Below are 26,448 nucleotides of genomic sequence, written 5' to 3'. Positions count from 1 at the left end.
AAAAGTCGAAATGGGTTAAAATTTTTCCGATAAAAATTGGACAAATCGCTCGATAGATTTTTGTGTTCTTGGTGCCTATTAAAAGCTCTCGATGTATAGATGGGTTTTGGAATAAGATCCAGTCTAATCAGTGGCTGGATCGGCCAGAATCGGCCTGGGAAGACAAAGGGTCGCGCGCTCGCAAGGGAGTTTTTTGGGCGGTTTTTTCGGCAGCTTGGAGTGTCGGCTGGGGGCGGGGAGGGTCCCTGGAAGTGCGCTGGCAAGCTGGGGAGGGAGGGGCGACAAGAGGAGGAGAGAGGAGAGAGAAAATGGAGAGGGAAAAAAGATAGTTGGGACGCGTAGGGAAGAAGAGGAGAAAAGGAAGAGGGCTGGTTCGATTCAATTGGCTCGATCCGATTCGGTTCGAATCGATCGGTCTGATTCAGGATACTCGAAATTTAATTTTTGCTTTGTCTTGAGACAAAAAATGAGACTCAAAAATTCTGAAAAAATTATAGAAAACTCAAAAAAATTTATAGAGTCTAAATATATTTTTAATTTTACCACGTGGTCTTTAAATTAATTTTTAAAAATCATCAAAATTTCATATTTTCGAAAAATTAAACTCGATTCTAAAAATCAGAAAATTTTAAAAAAAATTCTCAAATATTTAATATTATAAAATGCTAATATTTACATATAAATTAATTTATTTAAAATTTAAGGGTGCTACGCATTATTCTAATGATTTTGGTTGCATTCATTAACATATCCAAATTTAATGGCAAAAAAAGAAATAATTAAGTATTTGAATAATCAATGAATTAGGACAAACCATATGAAGATGAGAATCCCATTACGAAAGGTAAAAGAATATGTTATAGGGTTGGAACGAGGCATAAAAAATTGTGACAACTTCAGTCACCTAATTGATAAATTACCTAAATTGGTGGAAGATTGACAAATTCAAAGACGATAGAGCTTGTCAATGTACAATTTAGCCATTAATATAATCACTTATCAGAGCTTATTCCTAGGTAGCAAAAAAGAGTTTTGCCTGCCATTAGGGATGAGGACAACCTAACTATAAATGGTATATAAAATCAAATAAATTAAATTACCCTCTAGAGATAATTGATTCTCTCAGACAATATATATATATATATATATATATATATATATATATATATATATATATATATATATATATATATATATATATATATATTATTGTTGAATTGGGTTCATCTTGTTGGTTGGGTTTGGTTAGCTCCATCCAAACCAACAATGCAAACATCAAAGTATTAATGAGGCTGAAAAGAAAATCAATTTATTACTTTGCAACCCTCAATGGGGCAATGTTGATTGGATAATTAGGTCTTAAGCTAGAAATTAAGGGTGTACGGTGCAAGAGTGTATAGTGCGGGATGAGGTGGCATTTTTAAAGTACTACTAAGTAATTAGTGGAAATTGCCATGGTGTGCGTCTTTCCTGTGTATAATTATTAAAAAAAAAGGAGTAATTAAATGGGATGGAGAGTGGAGCCCATCTGGGGTTGGAGTAGGGTCCAAGAAAAACCCATCATAGCCACGGAATTTATATGTCAGCAGTTTGGCTTTAAAGATTTTTAAAAACAAAATGTCGTACAGTCAACCGTACAGAGAGACCAAACCCAAAAGCTAAGAGGCCAGCACCCAGTGGTCCCCACCACTTTCATTAATTGCCCGTACACAATCGCAAAAGCTAAAAAGGACAAACAATTAAAAAAATTAATAAAGAAAAAAAGATAGAGAAAATGACGTATGGCAAATGGTGTGAACACGGACCGGAGATCGTGACATGGAAATCCACGAACTGCTGTCTTTGTGGGCTCCACTCTTTTTAAACTTTCAGTAGGAAGAGCCGCACATGTTACCCGTCGGTTACGCCTTCTCACTCTCACCGTCTCTTTTTATTTATTTACGAGCTTTTCTCTTATGAGAACAATCCCATGAAAGAAGCTGTGAGCTGCTTTTGTCTTTTTAAATTTTCCGAGATAAGGGCCAAATTGCCCCTCCACTGTTCACTTCTTTCCTATTGTCCTTTGCCTTAAGCCAAGGGCCGTTGTTTACTGTAATATCTCATCTTAACATCATTTGTAGATTTTTAAAATAACTCTTGGGGTTAATTTTATAAGCAATTTCATTAATTTATTTTTTAATAATCTAAAGTAGACTGATAAAGAGATTGAATCGAATTAAAATTATCTTAAAAAAATCAAAATTAGAAATATAAGACTCCATTTTAATTTTTAATATAATTCTGAATTCCATTTTATCAAATATAATGATTTTTTTAATTTAAAAAAAAATTTTTTTGATTTTTTCCCATAACCAAATGATCCGATTTCGGTAAAGTTCAAAAATGGTTTTGATTAGTTGGATTTTAATTACAAGTTGAATGGCTCTATTTCAATTTTGAAGTGGAGTGTAGTGTGAAAGAAATAATTTTATAAAATTATTTAATGTCAATACGATGATAAGTTGAAGAATAGATTTAATTACCATTTTTTAAGGAAATGAGTAGGAAAGATATCAGAGTCTTAGAATTGGCTAAAAGAAAGTATCTCAAGACAAAGCTACTTTGGTAAAAGATTTGGCATACATATAAATAAATTATCTTGAAATGACATTGGCATCATCTTTACATGGCAGGCCGCAAGTATCATCACCCTTTAACTCTCTGTGTATATATATATATATATATATATATATATATATATATATATATATATATATATTTATATATTTCGAGTCTTTTCCTATCAGAATTGAAAGTTGGTATTATCTTCTTCCTTTTTTTTTTTTTTTCTAGTTTGTGATGGATTTGGTCAAACAAATCACAGTTTTGGTCTAAGCTTTTGACTGTCAATGCATTTAAATGCCAGGAAATGAACATGATTAGGTCCACCCGGTTGGCTGATAGTCGGTTGAGTCATGAACAAGTGGGCTTTGCCCACCTCATCACACTGAGGTATGGTCTTGCCTTACTGTCACCTTGGTTTATTGTTTAAAACGACAACATATTGGGTCGTTTATGTGGAGTTATACTAAGTGAAAACATTTGATTCGAATTTGTAATATAATTGATTAGTACGAATCAACACGATGTTAAATAAGAGTAGAAATGGAGTTGTCAGATACAAGAAAAATTAAGGATTAATGATTTAGGATTGAATGGAAAATGAGTAAAAAGTAGGTGTGTATGAAAATTGGTTCTTGAAGGATGAGGCCAAAACTTTTCTTATTTGGAATTTACTAGCAAGTTGGTGGAAGAATTATTCAGCATCCATTTGATTGCAGATTTTGGAGCTTCTTATGCGAGCTATATATATATATATATATATATATATATATATATATATATATATATATATATAGCTTAATTATTATCGCTAACTATGCTGATCCAAATTCGAATACTCCTTCTCTTTCATTTTGTAATAATAAAATAAATACCAACAATAAGCAAAGATAAATGGAGGAAAAAGAAAAAGTGTAGTGAGTTGTCTCGTCTTTTACGTGGGAAATCAAATTTGTGAAACCCAGCCTTGAAAAGCAAGGAATCAACTCACAAAGCCATGGGACATGGGATGGTTTCCTCTTTAATTAAAAACGTTTATTTGTTGACTCGATCAAACTCAAAAATTTATTTTCTTTTATCCATATTCTCTTTCCTTTCAGAGGATTTTTGTCAGATGTGTGTTGGGTTTAGACAGGGAAAGAACTTGAAAAACATTGGACTCAATGAAGCCCTTGTTCAAGGCCCATAACTGAAGGATACGGTTAATTAAGATGCATAGAGTTTTCTATGGGCCACAGGCCCACAGCTAGCCTCTAAGTAATCATAAAATTGAAAGATTGATTTTTTTTTTTGGGGTGAAAGGTCCATTTTTGCCCTTTAATTATTGTCTGATAGTAAAAAAAACCCCTAAACTTTTTTTAGGTCTAATTAAGCCCATACACTATTTATTTAAAATAGACCATAAAACACTAAATTTAATAATTTTCAGTTCAAATTGAACCAAACATCCAGCACTAGTTAACAGAATGGTCGACAGTCGTTTAAATCCAATGAACTACCGTCATCTCTCCATTTGATGAATAAGAAAGATTGACACCATCAGGGATTCAATATTACCATTCTTCATTCGTGAGTCCTAGTGATTGAGGGAAAAAGAATGAATTCTTTTTCATTTACGGGGAGATCATTTGTTTCATATAAGAATTCACGAAGAAGGCTACCAGTCGACAATGATGAGACTGTGGTGCGTTTCTACTTTCAAGTATCAGCAAAAATATGGACAATATGGAAGGAGACAAATACTAGTTGAAGGTTCTTCGAGTGTGCAAATTTTCGGGTGAGCTAGGGTTATTTTTGTAATTGATTTGTAATGTATGTGGTTGGATTGAAATTAGAGTGGATAATTTATGAATTTCATTTTTCATGTTAGTACAAAATGTGGAATCCAGAGGTTGTGGGTTTTTTCAATGGATTAGAAGCTCCAGTCTGGGCAACAAATTTGATTAATGAGTTGTTAAATGAGAAAAAGAAATTGCAGTTGAAATGATGGAGTTAAGGAAGTTGCATAGGGATGATTTGATAATGGATGAAATAGAAGCATTTAGAGCAGAGTTTAAACAATAAAAGGAAGGCAAGAAAAATAAAGATAGTTAGGAAACACAAAGAAGAACAAGAGTGCAAGGATTACTTGCTTGCACTAATTATGTTATGGGTGATATTTGTATTCTTGTTGTGTCTAAGGTAGTTTAGGATAGGATGTGAGTTTATTTGCTGATAATTGTAAAAGTTTTTTGTGGTTTGGGATTGCTTGTGGAAGTTGAGGATGCAGTCATTAACTAACATAAACTTATTTGTTAGTATGTGTAATTTGTTAGAGCTATGAATTGCTGTAATGAGATTTTAAGGTGATATGTATATAATGACATTAGTGCTTTGCAATTAAAATTATACTTTGCTTTCAATTAAAATTTCAATTTCCCTGTGTTTTGTAGTTGAATTACTGCAACTACGCAAATGTGCAAGAAGGATACACATTTGTGTGATCTGTTAAAATTGATTGAAACTCAATTAGGCATGAGCAGTAGAAGGCATTGTACAAAAATGACAAGAATGGTTGATAACACATTAAAGAGATGCAAAACTTGGAATGAAATTGGATTGCAAATTTAAAATAAAAGCTTCATTATGTGAATATGCCAAATGGAGTGCATTTGATCTAATTGAGCTAAAGTTGATATTAACGTGAGAACAAAAGACCAAGCTAAATTAAAATAACATATACTAGCAACACAAAAGCATTTTGTTTGATGCTTGGCCAACACAGAAGTAAACACAAAATAACCAAACCAAAAAGATTTCAACATAAAATTCATATTGTTCAGTATTGTAGAACCCAAAAACATATCATTAATAAATTCATTTTGTGCAGAATATTAGCTTCCTAAATATAAATAAGTGATCTTCTTATTTGTTATTCTTCTTGGCCCTCTTAAATGATTGTCCAATTTTTTTTCTCTTTTTCCTTATTCAACTGTCTACTTGTGACACATGGATGTCTTGCCCATTTTAATCCAGTATCCTTAAATCCCAAATTGATTGGAGGTTGTCCAACAGATTCTTCATTGAATAATCCCATTTGCTTACTCCACTAGCAGACACTGTATTTGTGCTTGGAGTTTATTGATTGGTCCAAATTTGCATACCAGTGTTTTGACTGCCACCCATTCCATCATGAATAACATTGGTAGAATTCATTGATTACTGTAACAATTAAGAAAGTATTGAATGTTAACAAAATAATTATAAACTTAATTACATAGAATTTCTGTGGTTGAAAATACCTTATAAATCAAACTCCTAGATGAATCATCGTAATATAGACCCATTCCCATATCAGCACCTCTTAGCTTCCTATAGCATTTGGCACCAAAGCTCTTAGTAGAATTCTCATTAATTTTTTGAAACCAAATGAGGACAGAATATACAAATTATTCAAGATGCAGACAGTACATATACAACACTAAAATGAAAAGTATGCATATTGTACCAATTTTCTATTTTGTGGTGGTTTAGCAGTAGACTTAAACCTGATTCTAGTAATAGCACTTTGTGTTATGTCATTAATATTCTATAAAATCAGTCACATGAAGTCAAAAGTTAGTAGCATACATTTAATCCATAACATGTATATGCAGAAAAAGTAAGAAAGTTACCAAATTTGATGCTTGTTGTGAAGAAGGAACATCAAATTGTGAATGGCCACTTGTTTGGGAAGTGAAAAGTGGCTGTGAAATTGAGCCATACCATTGTAAATTATCTACATGTGCCGCCTCAGTGTATCCCTTTTCCTGAGAAAACAATTAATATCTTTTAGAATTAAAACTTATAGTTTTTGCATTCATCATCACCTACACACTAACTTGTATATAGTAACAAATGTAAAATGAAAAGTAAAATTAATGGTATAAAAAAATTTGAAAACACACCAAATTTGAAGTCTATCTTTTCGTAGGTAGTTTTTTCCTCAGCTGTGGTGCATTTGTTAGAGCTAAAACTGGTGCTAATATGGACTGACTTGCTTCATTTGATACAAATTGGTGCACATAACAAGGAACATCAGTCCTTTATGTTGGTGTTGCATCTGGTTGAGCATTAGAAGCATGCACTCCTGTGACAGTTGCTAATGCTTTAGTAACATGCTTTGTTGATTGCTTTGAAGGACATGTTGTTTTGTTATGAGTGCTCTGCTTACAAATACTACACTTCATCTTTATCCCTTTCTTTGAAATCTTGCCTTGTCTGGACAACTTCTTTGGTTCATCCTTGCTTTTAATTTTCTTCTTCTTTGGTCTCTCAGGTTGCCTCTTGTAAGTAGGTGGCTCTATAGCCTCAAACTCATCAACTCTCCAAAACTGCTTTCCCCTCACTTGTTGAATAGCAAACTTATAGCTGTTCAAGTAAGTCTCTCTGTGATCCCACTGATCAATGAATTGCATTGGGTCCTTTTTTTCATGGTATAATGCACATATTGTATGTGGGCAGGGAATTCCAGTTAAATCCCAGACCCTGCATGGCTTTTTAAGAACATAATGTGCTTATTCCCTCTATGTGTGATCTCAAATCCATCATTCGCATTGAAGAAAACTGTACATTGGCTTGAAATTTTCAAGTTTTCTTGATACTTTCTCATAGTCTGGACTCCACTCATTGATCCATTTATTAATAGACTTCCTATTCTCCACAATTCTATTCATGACTTGAATCCTAGTCTGTTCAAATATGGAAATAATTGGCTTATCCCTTACTTCTTTGATCCATGATTTAAATGTCTTTGAGACATTATTATCAACCATGTCAAATTTACACCTACTGCTACAATATGCTCTAACCCAACACTGAGGAGGATAATGAAAGTTTTCATCCTATTCAGATCAATTTTACAGTATCTCCCTTTTATTTCCTCTCTCTTCTCAAGCAAAGAAAATTATCATATACTCCCATTATTTTCAGCAGTTATTATCTTTTTTCCTCTCTCTTCATATATCCTTTTTTATATTCATAATTTATATTTGAAAGAAGACGCTAATTACTTAAATGTAATGTATGATTTCTCATAGGCTATCCTCAACTTGACGGGGCATGTAGCGGCGGGGATATAGGAGCGGAGCCGACAAGATTGAAACCTTTGTGTTTGTACACTTTTATTTAATTAATTATTAATCGCTGTTTGATTATCTTTGTAGAAACATAAGCTCTGCCCTTAATCACTCCTTCCCATTTCGTCACATGTTGAGTTTTCCAAACATCATTCGTGACGTTTTGAATCATTCTGATTCATTTTAAAATTGTCATTTTTTCCCCTTTTCTAAAGAGAGTTATTAACCTTAATTTTTAACTTATCCCAACTAAATATTGACGTTAATAAATTTATTTTCTACACAAATTAAATAAAATTTAATTAATATATTTAATAATATGAATTCACAATTTATTTGTTATAATAATGGATTTATTTATCTGAAATAATCATATTCTTCCAACTTGCTTTATTGGTTGTTGTGGACCCATTATGCAAGTGACTTTTGTTAATAATATGAATTCACAATTTATTTATTATAATAATGGATTTATTTATCTGAAATAATCATATTCTTCCAACTTGCTCTATTGGTTGTTGTGGACCCATTATACAAGCGACTTTTGTTAATTATTTTATAATTTTTTCTACGGAATAATTGAAATTTCTTTAGTGGGTTCTCAATTGCATTACCTTTTTTTTTTATTTTATGAAACGAACAAAAGATACCAATTATAATAAATTTTAATGTTTTCTTTTACTTTTTTTTTTAAATTTATATTAATGAGAATCAAATTATAGGGAATGATTATATTATATTATAATATTAAAATATTGATTAATGAGATTATTATACTAAAAGAAAATAAATAAAGTAAAAAAGATGGAGGTTTGAAAGTCCTATAGCTGACTATAGCTTGCGTTAAATTTACATAAGGGAAAAGCAAGCACAAATGCATTGAACTTGAGCAATTCATATCTGGCCAATCAACCGAAATCGGATTGATAATTTTAATTTCAGAAGTAAGAAATAGTTTTTTTTTTTTTTTTAATTTAATTCAATTTAATTTTAATTAATTTAAATTTTGAAATAGGCTATATATGATCACCTCAACCTTCATTGCCTCTCACACGTACGGTCTATAATGGCGTGCGAGTTAATGAATTGCGGTCATGCCAGCGCTAAGCGTCCATTTGCTTTCCTAAATGATATATATATTTGTCTATATTTTTTATATATTAAAAAATTCAAACTTTGCTATCAACCTTTTATCTGTATATATATATATATATATATATATATATATATATATATATATACAAAAAATCTATGAATTTGGTCTACCTATCTGCTAAATCTACTCTCTCTCTCTCTCTCTCTCTCTCTCTCTCTCTCTCTCTCTCTCTCTCTAAATTTTCATTTCATTTGGGTAGATCAATCAATTAATCATCGCAGGAAAAGATCGAATCCATGATGATATCTTCATCTTCAACACCAGTCATAGTCTTTGCTGTATATGCTCTCTGTATAATTGTGATGGTTGACTTAGTTCGTGCACAGAATCAAACTCAAGCTACGACAGATCCTAATGAAGGTAACTGCTCTCTCTCTCTTTTTCATCCAAATTAATGCTTCTTCTTCTTCTTCTTCTTCTTCTTCTCGCATGCTGTTTCTGACGAAGATGTCTTCTTCTTATTCTTCTTAGTAGAATAGCTATAGCAAACAAGCCCCAAATAGGCAGCCATGTTATAAGCAATGCAAACAAATATACGTGATGCAGTTTTACCTTTTGCTCTCTCAAAATTTATATTCATTTTTTCGTTCAATTCTATTTGATGATTCTTCTGTGAAAGGTGTTCTAGTAAAAAAAAAAAAAATTCTTAAAACTTAAAAAGATTATGCTTTTTACAACATATCAAATAGAAAAGAAATTAATTAGGTATTCGCACGTTGATTCAGACTTTATGTTTAGTAGAATTAAATAGAGAAAATTAATTTATCTAACTGACTTTAATTAAATTGAAATTAAGATTTATTTATTATTATTATTATAATGAGAGATTCATCATGAAAGTAATAATTAAGTATATAGAAGGTATATAGTGTAGTATTTATAGGTTGGGAATAGAGGTGAGCATTCAGTTCGAATCGAATCTAATCGAATCAAATTAAATTATGAAAATAAAATTATATATTTTAGAAATCGAGTCGAACTGAAATGATTGAAAAATCGAATAGAACTTAACCGCTCTATTTCAGTTCGATTTGGTTCAAGTCGATTGGTTTTGATTTTCGATTATTTTTTAATTTAAACTTAATTTTTAAATTATTTGATATGATTTTGATCTTGGTTTGAGTCTAATAACTATTAATCAATGAAATTAAATAATTTATATATATAAAATTACATATCCTTCATAAATTTCTCATAAAAATAAATCAATTTAAAAATCAATAAAACTATTTGATTCGATTCGGTTTAATCGATTTTTTTTTCTTTAAAACTAAACCGAATTAAAATAATTAAAATTTTTATAATATAAAATCGAACAGAACTGAATTATCTTAAAAATAATTTAATTATTGATTTAAAGCCATTCAATTGGATTTATTCGATTTGAATAAAAAAACTTACCCTAATTAGGAATATATTCAACAAGTTTTATAATAACAGTTGTAATAATAATAATAATAATAATAATAATAATAATAATAATAATAATAATAATAATAATAATAATAATTAAAGTTTTGCTTACCAATCAAATAAATAATGCGGCAGTAGTTGACAATTTTGATTTCTTTTAATTTTTCTTTCGGCGCCGATCTCCTTGTATAATTGACAGCACATTTAACTCATATTTGATATTTGGATAGAGGTATATCTAAATTCAACACCAACAAATATTAAATTTTTAATTCCTCCATTTTAATATTAAAGAATTAAATCAAAATAATATGCAATTTGATCCAATTGCGTTTTTGACTTTTAAAGAAAGTGAAAGAAAAAGTCAAGCTTCTCAGGTTGTCGTCGGCAAAATTGCGATTAGAAAGAAATAGCGGCGCTGTAGCAAGCGGCAGCTCAAGCTTCTTACCCTGTGAGATTGTGTTTGGAGAGCAATTATTATTAATCTTAACATTGCTATTAAAGAAATAATTAAATTTCATATATTTTTATTTATAAAAATTTTAAAATAATAAACATTCTTTTTCAAATAAATTTTTGAAAAATATCTAAAATTATATTTATTAAAAAATTTATTAATTTTAAATTTTAATGTTAAACGGAATATGAAAATTCGATTATTTAATATTCTCAGTTGTACCGAAATAATCAAGCATCTGGTTTTCTTGTATTCTCTTTTGATTCCATCTTGCATGTTTGATTTCTGAATATACTTTTCTCATATGGAGGAACAAAACTCACCTTGATACATCCATAACTCGGCAAAAATGTTGTTGCAGCGAGAGCATTAAACTCTATTTTTCAAAAATGGGAGATATCTGCTAACCAAGATCAATGGAACATAAGCGGAGAACTGTGCAGTGGAGCAGCCCTCGGTTCCTCTCCTACTATCGACGACCAGACTTACAACCCCTTTATCAAATGTGATTGCTCTGACAATAATGGCACCACTTGTCATATCACTGCTCTGTACGTTTTCTTGTTATTCATTTTTTTCTTTTTTTTAAATTTTCTGGTTGCACTCTGTCAGGATGCTCCCCATGTGTTTGATTTTATGTGTCAGTATTCATTATGGTTGCTTATTCTTGATACGGTTTGCAGGAAAGTTTATGCAATCGATGTTGTGGGTGTAATTCCAGATGAGCTATGGACTTTGACTTCACTTACCAATTTGTATGTTTTCATATTACTGTGCAAAACTATTTTAGTTTTACTCAATCACTTGCTGTTCTCTTTTAGCATCCTTCGGGTCCGTTATATCAACCAACAAAAACACATACAATGCTGCTTTTCCACCTGGTCCAGTTGCATTGCATAGCGTTCCTGTTAAATGTAATCAACTTGTTTTCGTTTCTAACAGGAATTTGACTCAGAAATACTTGACCGGTAACTTGTCTCCATCCATTGGCAATTTAACTCGCATGCAATACCTGTAAGCCGATTTAAAATTCGCTAATTTTACTTCCTATGTGAATATATGTTTTTTCTTGTTTGTTAACTAATATTATGAATTATATTTTCATTAGGAATATTGGCATTAATTCACTATCAGGGGAACTTCCTAAGGAACTCGGGTTGCTTACTGATCTAAGATCCATGTAAGTTAATTTAAATGGTAGCTTGAATTTTTGTTATTCAACAGGTGGGAATTTGGTTAGTTTCTAAGGATATATTTAATTAGTAGTACTAGGGCATCTGGTGTTTTCTTTTTGTATGTTTATGTACTTGAAGCTTGATTATCTGATATGAGACTCTTCACTTGTTGATTTACTTTCTAAATATTCCAGTGGTTTTGGATCAAACAACTTCTCTGGTCCTCTGCCATCTGAGCTTGGGAATTGCACGAAGCTACAACAAATGTAAGTTTTTTTACTTTGTTGGTTATTCTATTCCGTTTTTGTAGACTTTCTTGTTAATTTGGATTTAATAGAAGGATATTTTGGAAATCTGAATCACTTTTACATGGAATCAAAATAACTAGCAACAATTCAGTAGTCATAAACAAGATGATACTTTCTGGCAACAAATCCTTGGTTCCTTGGATTTGAAGTTTTAGTGGATACAAAACTATAATGTCATGTATGAACTATGCACATATTATGATGAATGTAATTATTGTCTTATCCATGTTGAAGTGGACAGTTAGCAAGACAAGAAATAGGTATTCAGATGGTAATAGGAACACAACTGATGAAAATTCTTTGCTTTAACAGTTATTTTGATAGCTCTGGAGTTAGTGGTGACATTCCTTCAACATATGCTAACCTAAAGAGCATGGTTACTGTGTAAGATTGGTTTGACAACTTTTAATCTGATAAAATATTTTCTGAAAGATATTGACAACATATGTTTTTTTTGTTCTTTTTTCTTACTCCTATTGGTTTCAGGTGGGCATCAGACAATGAACTTACTGGCGGGATACCTAACTTCATAGGGAATTGGTCAAAGCTTAACTCCTTGTATGACAGTTTGTTAAATATTATCTACAAAATTTTATCACAACAAACTTAATTTACTATGGGCTTGAGCACACATTTCATTTTAGACTCAAAGCTGAAACTTCTACTTTGGAAATTGAATATTGGAGAATCAATAGTAAATCGTATGTTACTGCTTTAAATGCCAAATCTGCATTGTTTGTGTAAGCTACTCATAATTGTTGCTGCAGAAGGTTTGAAGGGAACTCCTTTGAAGGTCCAATACCACCAACATTGTCCAACCTAACTTCTTTGACAGAGCTGTGAGTCTCTACATGTTTCATTGGTTTTGTTTATATGTTACAGACCTATTATGCTAACAGCCAAATTTAAATTACAAATGTAGGAGAATAAGCGATTTATCAAATGGAAGCTCTTCGTTGGCGTTTATTAAGGACTTGAAGTCTCTAACTATCTTGTAAGGCAACTTCAACTCAACTCAACTAAATTTTTATCTTAAAAATTTGGGGTCGGCTATATGGATTCGCTTTCTCCACTCTAAACGATTTTGGGTTAAATCCTCAGAAATTTATAATGCTTCTAGGTCATATTGTACTACTCTCCTCCAAGTCAATTTAGGTCTACCCCTTTTTTTCTTTCTATCCTCTAACCTAATATGCTCTACTTGTCTAACTGGAGTCTCTGTATGTCTACGCTTCACATGACCAAATCACCTCAATCTCCCTTCTCTCAACTTATCTTCAATTGGTACCACTCCTACCTTTTCTCTAATACTCTCATTACGGACTTTATCTAGTCTAGTATGGCCACTCATCCACCTTAACATTCTCATCTCTTCAACTCTTATCTTAGACGCATACGACTCCTTCAATGCCCAACACTCACTACCATATAACATAGCAGGTCGTATTGCTGTACGGTAAAATTTTCCTTTCAACTTATTGGGAATCTTACGATCACATAAAACTCCCATGGCGCGTCTCCACTTCAACCATCCGGCTTTAATCCTATGACTAACATCCTCCTCACATCCCCCATTTACTTGAAGGACTGAGCCGAGATATTTAAAGTGATTACTTTGGGACAGTACCACTCCATCCAAACTAACTCCTTCCCTATCACCAGTTTGGCCTTCACTGAACTTGCAATGCATGTATTCTGTCTTCGTTCTACTTAACTTAAAACCCTTTGACTCTAGAGTACTTCTCCAAAGCTCTAGCTTTCTATTGACTCCTTCTCACGTCTCATCTATCAGAACAATATCATCCGCAAACATCATGCACCAAGGAATACTCTAGTATTATGTCTCAGTATTAGATATGTATCGTTGTTTTCTCTCTCTAGTGATCTTTTGAAATGTAATATGACAACTCAGATCTTGTCCTGCAGGGTGCTAAGGAATGACAACATTTCAGATGCAATTCCATCCAATATTGGAGAATACCAGAATTTGACACAGTTGTAAGTTTTTTTTCCATCAATGGGTTGACTTAGATGTACATTTAGCTGGAAATATCTTAGGTTGAACTTGGGTTGGCTTGAATATCTTGTAACACATCAGATGATCATTTATATGGCTGCATCACTTTTTGTAGTAGGGGCCTTATGAAAAATTCTGTAAAATTGTTAAAATGAAGCAATCAAGTTTAGCACTTTTCTTCAATTTGGACATTGATCAATTTAAAGTAATCACAAAGACAAAATATTACCCTCTTTGGCATGGGGTAATTGGTTTGGGTTAAATTTTGCACCTCCATTTGAATGGGGGATCATTGGATTTTTTTTTTCCTTTTATTACCATGCATAATTTGTTCAGCAGCATTACTCATCTTTTAACCTTTTTGCCCCAGGGATTTGAGCTTCAACAACATAACTGGACAGATACCAGACACACTTTTCAATTTGAGCCAGCTTAATTTCTTGTAATATATCAGCTCTGCTTAATTTTGTTGTACATCTTAACATATATTTCATCTTGAACCAAGTATTGTCGCCTTGATGCTTAGGTTTCTTGGAAATAACAAGTTGGATGGTCCTCTTCCTGCACAAAAGAGTACATCACTTCTAAATATGTAAGCATATCTTACATATTATTGCAACATCATGTATTATAGGTTTATTGATTGGTTGAATTATGTGCTTAATGTTTTCCTACATCTCTCAAGTTCAGAGAGTAATTAATATTGACATGACTGATCCCTGACCATGTATTTCATGAATTGGCTGGATTATTATCTGTTTTTTCTTTGTCAATTTATGATTACAGAGATGTTTCATACAATAATTTAGCTGGCAGCTTACCTTCCTGGGTCAATGATCAAAATTTACAAGTGTAAGTTCTTTTTTTTTTTTTTTGGTTCTTTACTCTTTTGAATGATATTTCTCAACAATCAGTCATTCTCTATGGACTTACTGATGAAATAACTCGCATTGAGATCTTTAATTCTTTATGGTATCTGTGCAGTAATTTGGTTGCCAACAACTTCACAATAGACCTTTCAAATAGCAGGTAATTCTTTTGATTCTATAATTACCTTCTTAAACATTTTAGTGATGAGGCAAATGCTGAATGACATTCTTCCTAATTTCCAATCATCAACCCCTTTATTAATGAGCTGTCACAAGGGTAATATGTTTTCTGATGTAGATTGAAAACAATATTTCATATGGAATACTAACTGCGCCACTGCAGTATTTTTACTATGCATGAAAATTATAGTGTTCTATTTGCAACTAAGAAGAAAATTAATTCAATTACTTTGGCTAGTTTTATGAATGGTATCCTTGCCCATATTTAGTTTCTTCTTTAAACAATTTCCTGATTGTCTTGCCCACTGTAGTTGTATACATTTATACAAGTGTTTCCTTAATAATTTTTTTAATGCCAATGTTGTCAATCCTCATTAGTCATTTTTCTTTATGGACTGGATTGGCAAATGGAGTATATGCTATATGAATTTGAATAAAGGGATTGCTTGAGGACATTCCCAAAAATAAATGACTTAAAGAGTTAAACAATGCAGGGGTTTTGCTAAATGCTTTTTCTCTTAAAATCTTTTATCGCACCTTCCTTTTTCTATTTAAATATAATGTGATAAAACTTAGTCTTTTTTTTTTATAACAACTTAGTCCTATTTGTTATGTGGAACTGTTATATCTGCTTCTTCATGGGTGTCTGAATTCTGTTATGAAATAGTTGAAATCATAATCATACTCAGGTGGTGGGAGGAGAGCTCTAAATAAAAATAACAATTGATCACTCATCTTTGTCCTTCTTTCACCTAACTTCAGAAACTGCAATTCCTAAGAAATGCTTGGTTGTCTTTGATTATATGGTTATTCTTCATTCAAGGAGAACCAAGTTAATCCCATAATAATATGTAATATCAATCACAACTACTCTCTGCTTAAATAACCAGTACTTAGGGTATGGCATAATTTCTTTATCAGTCATCTAATTATTTTCCTCTTTGGATTTCAGTGGTTTGCCATCAGGCCTGAACTGTCTTCAACGTAACTTTCCTTGTAATCGAGGCTTTCCTGTCTGTAAGTACAATTAAAATGCCCCCTTTCTTCATACTGTTTTTGAGCGGATGTTAAATTTGGTTGCAAATTCTGAAGAAGATAGGTTTATTTAAGAACAACTAGCCCACAAATATTTTAATATGCCGGTTGTTGCTAGTAAGCCATGAAATGTGGATCTATTCAGAAGGCTAGATTCAGCATTTATGTCTACAATTTCTATCAATGATCAGTAATTGATTAAGACTTAAAATCTTATACTATACACTTTAAAAAATATTCAACTTTTGAAGGCAAGGAATGTTGCTTAAATAGATGTGTCAAATCAAACTCCTTTTTTCATGTCTATAATTAACTTTCATTTAATGCATAAATAGTCAAAAAAATACTCAATTTCTGAAGGAAAGGATTAAAGAAAGTGTCATTTAATGCTTAAACACACCCGTGAAAATTGGTTGATGTTAAGTTTTGCAATCCAAATAGTTTCTGAACTTTCCCTGACAAATTCCTAATTTGTTTGGGTGCGCAGATTCCGAATTTGCAGTAAAGTGTGGTGGTCCACAGATTACATCATCCAATGGGATTGTATATGAGAGGGAAAATGAGACTCTTGGTCCGGCAACATATTATGTTACTGGCACAAGCAGATGGGGTGTCAGTAATGTTGGATATTTTACTGGAACCAGCAATCCTCAGTATATACTTTTCTCATCATCTCAATTCACAAATACTTTAGATTCTGAGTTATTTCAGACAGCAAGGGTCTCTGCTTCATCCCTAAGATACTATGGTTTGGGGCTTGAGAATGGCAATTACACTGTCAAGCTTCAGTTTGCAGAAACTGCAATTGAGGATGGTAACACGTGGAGGAGTCTTGGGAGGCGTGTTTTTGATATTTATGTCCAGGTTTGTCTTATAATATGAATTGTTTTGCGGAATGTTTCATGTTGTCCTCCAAACTGTATATATTATTGCCAACAAAGTGGTTTTCCTTAGTTTTAGGTTTTGCTTGATCGTCACATATGTTAGGATGTGGCTTGTATTTGGAAATTTTTTTATTGGTCCAAATTATGATTAGACTCGAAAAGTTTACAGTGATTCAATCCTTCTGCTGTCACTACAAATCTGACTAGGGATATAGACCAATATAAATATTGTAAATTTTGATAGTGTAAATTTTTTGGAAAAATCTATGGGGGTTAGGTTGGGGAGTATAGAGAGATTGTACTTTTTTTTTTTTTGAAAATTTTTGCTCACGTCTTGTCTCGTAAACGTAGATTTCATAGTTGAATCACATAAATATTATGTGTTCATTTTTCTTTTTTCTTTTTTTTCCTTCTGTACTGTGATGTGTGTCCCTTATATTTGTGCACTTTTCATAAAATATTTAGGAGTTGGGAATTGGGATTATGATGAAGAAGTTCTCTAGGTTGGTTTGAAGTTTTCAGATGAACAGGGTATTTCATCAGTAGTTTAAAATGAACTCTGTTTTCAATTGCTCTAGGGCTTTTAAGTAGCGTGCATGTGTAGAATAACAACCAAATGTTCTCTTGGTTGGGATTATGATGCACTTGTCCTTTATAATAAATTTCTTCACAAATATCTTCTAATTTGCTTCTGAAACCTAATTACAAGTGCCTTCTTGGAAACTACATTGTAATATGCCAATGAAATTTGTTTATCATAAATAAATTCTGGGTATTAAATCCTATCAAGTATCAAGCCTCTTATTGAAATCTATGGTGAAATTTAGCTCTATTTTTTCTTCTTCTGTTTTATTTAATGGAGAAGTTATTATATTTGTCTTTTTTATTCTGTTGAAGACCTGAAGTCATTGTTTCAGGGGAATCGTGTTTTAAAGGATTTTGACATAAGAAAGGAGGCAGGTGGAGTCTCTAAACGAGCTGTTGAAAAGGACTTCACGGCCCAGGTATCTGAAAATTACCTTGAAATACATTTGTTTTGGGCTGGAAAGGGGACTTGCTGCATTCCTTTACAAGGTACATATGGACCTTCTATTTCAGCAATCAGCGCTAAGCCAGGTATTGCGATTGATGAATTTTATTGCTTTTCACTCACACGGATACTAGGTTATTGAGTTCTGATCTTTTATGCAGATTTCATACCAACTGTCAGTAACAACCCTCCAACCAGTAAAAAGAATAGGACCGGTCTAATTGTGGGGATTGTTGTTGGGGTTGGAGCAGCAAGCTTTCTTCTTGTTTTGGTGGTTTTCTTTGTCATTCAAAGAAGAAAAAGTACAAGCACCTATAATGATGAAGGTAAACTAAAAAATTATGTCCCATATATGCAGTAGCTATCTGAATAACTTTTTTGTGTTAATATGTATGTTGTAAATACTGCTGTTAGCCAATATGATTTAATTAACTTTGATGTTTAGCATTTAAGGAATGTGTCATATCAATTTCAAAAGGGGATGAATAAGAATATAAGCTTCTTCTAATTTTCCTTGTGCCACTGTGAATTTTATTGGAGCCTTTGCAACTTAAAATATAATTCAATGGATAGTCAAATAGTTTTCTTGAATAAATTGCATTTGTGTTGAGATTGCAGAGCTCCTAGGCATAGATGCTAGACCATACACTTTTAGTTATGCTGAACTGAAGACTGCTACAGAGGACTTTAGTCATGCAAATAAGCTTGGAGAGGGAGGATTTGGACCAGTTTATAAGGTATGTAATTTTTTAACTCAAGGATAAACAAATCGTTGAGCACACATTGTATATTGTTATTCTTTTATCTCCATCTAATGTTTCTCCTACAAGAGAATTTTGAATAAATTGAGATCTGTTATTAACTAGACATGCTACCTTCAATGAGCTGTAAACATGATGTTGATTGCAGTTCTCCATATCCATTATATTTTCTAGAATCATTTATTTTTTACATTACATATATAGTTGAGTTGTATATAGTTGATTTGTCTGGGGTGAGCCTTGGTGTGACGGCAAGGATGCTCCATCATGACCTGGAGCTAGAGGTCACATGTTGAAACTACATAAACAGCCTCCCCGCAATGCATGGAGAAGCCTGCATGCCTTGGAGCTCACAATATGTGAAGCCTTGTGCACTAGGATGTTCTTTTTATGTGGCTAAGTTTTCTAACTTATAGGAAGTGTAAAATATATGGATCTATTTTAGCTAAACTCACTGTACACTGAACTTTTATCTTCAATTCACAGTATTAGGAGAATGGGATAATGAATGAGGTTTTATTTAATTTTCATTCATGGTGGATCCTTGTTTTCTCATCAAACTTGTCTAAAATTTGTCTTCAATAGGGAAAACTTGGTGATGAGAGGGTGATTGCTGTTAAGCAACTTTCTATGGCATCCCACCAAGGAAAGAGTCAATTTGTAACAGAGATTGCTACCATATCTGCTGTGCAACATCGCAACCTTGTGAAATTGTATGGATGCTGCATTGAGGGCAATAATCGGCTCCTTGTTTATGAGTATCTTGAGAATAAGAGCCTGGACCAAGCACTATTTGGTACGTAATGTAAAATGTATATATAGGCACATGTTTACGCACACACAAACAGATATTCCTTTTGTAGAGAACTTGGTGGAAATAAATTAATGGATTTCATGATACAGAAAAAACAAATTTGAATCTCGACTGGCCAACACGTTATGAGATATGCTTAGGAGTAGCCAGAGGTCTTGCTTATCTTCACGAGGAGTCAAGGCTTCGAATTGTACATAGAGATGTGAAGGCTAGCAATATTCTGCTTGATTCTGATCTCATCCCCAAAATTTCAGATTTTGGTTTGGCAAAACTTTATGATGATAAAAAGACCCATATAAGCACTCGTGTTGCAGGGACAATGTAAGTTCTTGTTGATTAAAGATTCTGTATTTCTTTCTTACTTCATTTCATGAATAAAAGCAATAAATATAGCGACTTATTTTGTGACTTGATTACTAATGCAGTGGGTATCTTGCCCCGGAGTATGCTATGCGTGGACACCTTACAGAAAAGGCTGATGTCTTTGCCTTTGGAGTTGTGGCTCTGGAAGTCATAAGCGGAAGGCCAAATTCAGACTCAAGTCTGGAAGAAGAAAAGATGTACCTTCTTGAATGGGTATGATATAAGGCTTGTGTAGTGCTTTGTCAAATTCATTCCCTCTTTTTCTTTGAATGGACTTCTCTTTACTCCTGCAAGTAGAGGCAGACAAAGAACTGACAATTGAAAACTAGGAATACTTTGCTAGTTTTTCAACAACTTTGAATATGATATGCATTTATAATTTTTTACTTCCAACTGTTGTTCATTAAAGGATCTTGTTACTTCATTGCTTTTTAGGCTTGGCACCTGCATGAAAACAACTGTGAAGTAGAACTAGTAGACTCCAAATTACCAGAATTCAGCGAGGAGGAAGTAAAACGATTGATAGGAGTTGCTCTTTTGTGCACCCAAACGTCACCTAATCTTCGCCCATCAATGTCACGCGTAGTGGCAATGTTATCTGGTGATATTGAAGTGAGCCGTGTAACTTCAAGGCCAGGATACTTGACTGACTGGAAATTTGACGATATAAGCAGAAGTTTTATGGATGATGATGCACCCAAAGGAACTGATAATAGCTATTACAGTTCATCTACGAGTACAAGCTTGGTCGTCGACGCAGGGCATCAACAACCAAGTGGTACCACAGCCTTGCTTCATGAGATCATTGGTGAGGGCAGATGAGAAACATTCATTTGTTGTGCATTTTTTTCTTGTCAATTTTCTTTTTTTTTTTTTTTTATTTGGTTGAGTGATCTTGTATATAATTATAGAAGATGGAGTGGTTGCTAGCTATAGGGCATGGATAGATTCAAAATTTGTTGTATGTGAAATGGCATCATTTGAAGTGTTATAGATGAATAAAGAGTTAGCCGTTGGTCTCTTGGAACACTAGAGAAGAGGATCTATTGAAATAGGCACGACGGATTTAGAATGCTTATTTTCTGTTTAATGCAAAGCATTGTGACTTGCTCTGACTGGTCAATCATCTGGTTCATCTCCTTTCTTTCAAGTTATAGCTGATATTCTACACCGAGCCTCATCACTGTCTGCTGTTTCAATCTCTTTAGTTAGACGTACTGAAAATGAGGTGGCTCATGCTCTATCGAGATTGGCCTTGTCTTTGTCATTAGATGTGATGTACTGGATCTGGATTTCTATTTATGAAATTGGCTTTTATTAAAAAAAAAAAAAATTGAAAAGTAATGTAAATTTGTTGAATTTATTTACTTATTTGATAATTTCTTTATTTGCCCAATAATCCAATCCAAAACCCAAAAGAAACTAAGATAACAGTGTTATGTTGCATTCAGTCGGTATTATTTAATTAACAAACAATTTTTTTTTTTATATATGATGTATTTTATATGTAAAATAAATAAAACTTAAATATTTATATTTTAAATTTACAATAAACTGAATTTATTTAAAAAAAAAAATCTTTTCTGAATCACATATGAAATACAAACTTCCACACATTGGAAATTTTTTTTTAAAATATATGTATTTAAATTACATTACCTTTATTTTAGAGGTCATTTGAGTGTGAACCTTGGCCCCTCAATTTTTTTTTAAAAATTAGACATATTATTGATGTAACACATTGAGTTTATAATAATAATAATAATAATTAAATATTTTAAAGTGTGAATATTTATTTAGAATACTCTAAAAATAAAAAATAATAAAAATAAAACTATAAAAAGAAAAGAAGAAATCGACAACAAGAAAAATACTAGGAGAAAATAAAGCTAAAATGGTACATGATTTAAAATTTATGCAGATCTTGTAGTCTTCTATCCTCACATTTAATTTTGAATTGTTTACTTATTAAGAACATGTCTTTTTTTACTTGATTTGTTTGCCTCAATTCTCAAATCGCGTTTTTTTATAATTTTTAGCTTCGGTTTATAGATTGAATTTTCAATTTTAGAAAATACTTAATTCAATTAAACTTTTATCTCAAAAATTTGAGTGATTAATCAATTTAACAAAGTGTAATCAGTTTAGCATTTGAATAATTATATTGTAAAATTTTAGGCGTTGGGTGTATGGGATAACTTTGCTGATCTAGATATATAGTAGGGATATTATTTACTAGATTTTTTCTGGCCATTTAAAATTAATAAAATGTATAATTTTAAAAAATAAATATTTAATATTATTCAATAAAGTATAACTTATAAATTTTTAATATTTCATTTTGGGTTGGCCTCCATTTTCATTGGATTTTTGTTTTTCACCAGAATGAATATTTCGTTGGTGAAATAAGTTTATAAGGTCAAGCCCACCAAAAGAACTAGTAAACCACATAAATTTTAACCCAAGCCCAGAGGTCCAAATCCAAACCCAAAGGAATACGGATCCTTATACTAACTGGGTTTACCCGACCATTTTCATCAGTAATCTTCTTCCTTCATTAATTATAGCCGCCGACTCTTTACCAGCAACATTTTATAAGCATTGGAAGGAGAAACAGTGAGCCAACTTGGAAATCTCACATGCAGGGAGATGCACATCAACATTATATGGAGTGCATGAGCACCCACTTGACCCAAAGACCTTTATGCTCACTCTTTCAAACCTAGATAGAGAACAGGAAAATGCAGCAACAATTACAAAAAGGATGGGCACTTAGACCATATCCAGAAGAAATGGGAAAGAGATAGGCACAGGTGATTCATATGGTGTCTACTTTCGAATTTGCCATAGAAACCTAAATAAAAACCCCATCTAAAATTAAGAAGTACAATAATTAGGTTAGGTAAATATTACTTATTATTCTCTTGTAATTGGCAAAATTACTGAACAACGTTTCATTGGTGGAGGAGATATGGTTGCTATTATCGTGAATAGATCATAAAAACAAGAAAATTGACTATTATTTACAGACTATTATTTAGTCTCAATTACCGTAGTTTAGATATACCAACTAAATAAATGATAGATAATTTTAGTATTTTTTTTTTAATTTCTCATAGAGACGAATAGTTTTTATCACTTTTAAATTTTCATTTCACTTTAAAATAACTGAAATTAATTATAATTTTCTAGATATCTATAATAATAATAATAAGATTTTCATAATATATAATTTTGTTAACTTAATTAATCATAGAGATACTAAAGGAATTACAATAATTCAAACAGAGTCTATATATTAAACGGCAGAAAGCCGATGGCGTTTAGAAGCCATCAGGCCAGACATGAAAGAAACATATTTATTTCTCCAATTACCCAATTGAAGAAGGAAAATGTAAGAACGATTTTTTTTTTCTTTTTATTGGGATTAGTTGGCTATACATAAATGAAAAGAAAGTAAATAATAATAATAATAATAATCAGAACAAACAAGAAATACTAAGCAAAATCATGCACCCAATAGCCATAAACAGACAACAGTACTGAAACCCTGTAATATATAAGAGTGATTTGATGAGTGATGAAGAGAAGGTGGTGGTGGAGGTGGTGGAGTACCAGAATGGTCTTCAAATTGCTGATGATACACCAAGTTCCTCCGGATGACCTCTTGCTTGCAGAAACAAGCTGCAGGTTTCTGTGCATCTCTCATACTTTGTAAGAGTATGTACATATAAAATGAAGCCAACACCACCAGACAAACAGCATACAAAACCTTGCAAGAATTGAAATATATATAATAAGCCACCAGCGTTAGATAATACATATTTTCAACCTCTTCCGATGATATATGATCAGGCAAAATCTCAACCACAATATAGATATATGTAGAAATAGAGAGAGCGAGAGACTTTTGTTTTGGTGGACAACAAGTGAAAAGCATGGATTATTATAATTGTTTTGTGGTGGATATGTTCCACAAAAGACTGCTGATATGTACTCAAAGTGAAACGTAACTTGTACTGATGGTATCTCAAATTATGGGTGAATACATACAGTAAGTTATTTAAATTTTAATTTATAATATAAAATTTTTTAATTTTTAATTTTAAGTAACACAAAATTTAGTATAATTTTTAATAGTCAATTTTTAAGTTATTTATATTAATGTGGTCATTTATTAAATTAAAAAAAAATATATTTTTATAAATTAATAATTTTAGATAAACATGGTTGTTAAAATGTCAATTTATATAAATTAAATTATTGAAATTACAAATAGAGAGAATAATTAATTTTTTTTTAATGTATCAAATTAATAGAAAAAAATATAATATATTTTTTTTAAGTTAAAAAGTATCATATCATGAAATATAATTTAAAAATTAATTATTGAAGTAAGAGATTTTATATTATTTAAATTAAAAATTTAAAAATTATATATTATAAATTAAAATTTAAATAACTTATTATTATATACGTAACACTGAGGTACTCTCCATCTAATTTATCCGCCATACTTTAAATGCATAGCATGAACCATTTTATTAATTAATTTCCACTACAATTTATTAGTCTCAACAGACAACAGTCACCACGCTACAGTACTAGCTTTACCATTTTTGATGAATGCTGCCATGTGATTTGTTATTGGAAGATGACAACATATCACATTTGGAATGTACCAAGCCACCCCTCTTTCAATTTTATTCAATCAGATATGGTTGGTTTTGGTATCTACATCCATTCTAGCTGCACAAATGTGAACTAGCTAATAGCTAGCTATTTAATTATTTTATTTTATTATTTTTTTATAATTTTTATGAGGAAAATAAATAAGTAAATGCAATTAAATATAAAAGGTTTTGAAAATAGTATTGTCTTTGTTTAGCATATAAAATCAACTAAAAAATAAAAACATTATTAGAACAATAGACAATGATGCTCACCTTTTTTTAAATTTTAATTTTTAATGAAGAATAAATGAATATGAGTAAGATTTTTATATTTGTAATTTAAAAAAATATTAGCAAAAATTTAGAAAGTTAATATTTCTTTTGACTTAATTAAATAAAAAAAATTAATGAGCTTATATTTTAAAAACGTAAAATGTTATTTTTTATTAATATATTAAATTAAAAAAATTGGCAGTTCATATCTTTTAAAATTTTTTTAAATAATAAAAAAAATTAAATTATGAGTGAAGTATATAAAAATAATATTTTATCTATTGTTTTGAAACCCAAATTAATCTAGGGATTCAACCAGAAAACTCAAAAATTGAGCTTATGATTGATTCAGTTCACTCTTATAAACCAGAAATGATTTACATGAGAAATTCTTTATTATATAGGAAAATAAAATGTAATATAATTTACAATCCAACCTATAAAAATTTATAAATATTTAATTGTAATCTAATTTTTGTTTTTACTCATTTCACAATATCCAAAAATTTTTTATTGTTAAAATAATATAAAAATAAATAAAAAATATTTTTTAAATAATTATCTTCGTATATAAAAGAATAAAGTAAAATAACTTAAATTATTAATAACATAAACCATGCAACGCACCGTTATATATATATATATATATATATATATATATATATATATATATATATATATATATATATATATATATCAAAAATAAATTTGAAATTAAAACTGTTAAATATACTTTCCATTAATTTGTTGCTTTCTCTCGTCAATCATTCGCTTTAGCTGACTTTTAAATCGTTGCTTCATTTTGTGGATAAGGTTATTCCTCTTTTGTTGACATAAAAAAAAATATAAGAAATAGCGATGAGTGAGAGATAAAAAAAAAAAAAAACTAATAATTTAAAATATTTAATTTAATGGCATTAAAATTATTTTAATATTATGATTTTTTTAGATAAAAATTTTATTTAAAAATTGAATGAATAAAAAATGGCTAGAAAATGAAAATAAAAATATAATAAAAAGATTTTTGTTAAATTTGGCTGAGCCAGTGGGCCTGGTGGGTCGCCACATGTCTAATGGCTTTAAATGGCGAATAAGCACAGAACAAACAAGCCACAGGATATGCAAAGATGGGTAGTTGAGAGTTGAAATTGAGAATCAAATTGATGAATATCATAGTCCGCAGAGTTCCCAAGCTTGATCAGTCCCCTTTCATTTCAATAATTCAGGTTCAATAATGGCGTTATCACAAGGAAAATGAGTTCATCCTTTTCCATCAACGCGTTCATACATATATAATAATAATATTCTTTTTACGTCTTTCTTCATAATTTTTTTTTTATTTT

At 31.2% G+C, this 26,448-nt stretch overlaps 1 protein-coding gene across 2 annotated transcripts; it reads left to right on the top strand.

The window, feature by feature from the left end:
• The first annotated feature begins 8,998 nt into the window (after positions 1–8,998).
• LOC110643157 (probable LRR receptor-like serine/threonine-protein kinase At1g56140) lies at positions 8,999–21,282 on the top strand. Of its 2 annotated transcripts, none has more exons than XM_058132869.1 (24): positions 8,999–9,213; positions 11,085–11,274; positions 11,407–11,478; positions 11,666–11,737; positions 11,832–11,903; positions 12,093–12,164; positions 12,519–12,590; positions 12,693–12,764; positions 12,974–13,045; positions 13,129–13,200; positions 14,133–14,204; positions 14,594–14,665; positions 14,750–14,815; positions 15,010–15,075; positions 15,208–15,252; positions 16,225–16,289; positions 16,795–17,171; positions 18,109–18,307; positions 18,383–18,547; positions 18,840–18,958; positions 19,568–19,778; positions 19,886–20,117; positions 20,222–20,372; positions 20,595–21,282. In XM_058132869.1, the coding sequence occupies exons 1-24, from the start codon at positions 9,090–9,092 to the stop codon at positions 20,979–20,981; spliced, it is 3,117 nt and encodes a 1,038-aa protein (XP_057988852.1). In that variant the 5' UTR covers positions 8,999–9,089; the 3' UTR covers positions 20,982–21,282. The 2 variants fall into 2 exon arrangements, with proteins under 2 accessions (XP_057988852.1, XP_057988851.1); XM_058132868.1 differs by lacking the exon at positions 8,999–9,213 and adding an exon at positions 10,581–10,717 and having other exon boundaries at positions 11,679–11,737.
• The last annotated feature ends 5,166 nt before the right edge of the window (positions 21,283–26,448 follow it).

The sequence above is a fragment of the Hevea brasiliensis genome, chromosome 13 (assembly GCF_030052815.1).
Source record: "Hevea brasiliensis isolate MT/VB/25A 57/8 chromosome 13, ASM3005281v1, whole genome shotgun sequence".
In the NCBI taxonomy this organism is placed as follows: domain Eukaryota; kingdom Viridiplantae; phylum Streptophyta; class Magnoliopsida; order Malpighiales; family Euphorbiaceae; genus Hevea; species Hevea brasiliensis.
Note: the sequence above shows the minus strand (reverse complement) of the source record. Positions and strands in the feature narration are given on the sequence as shown.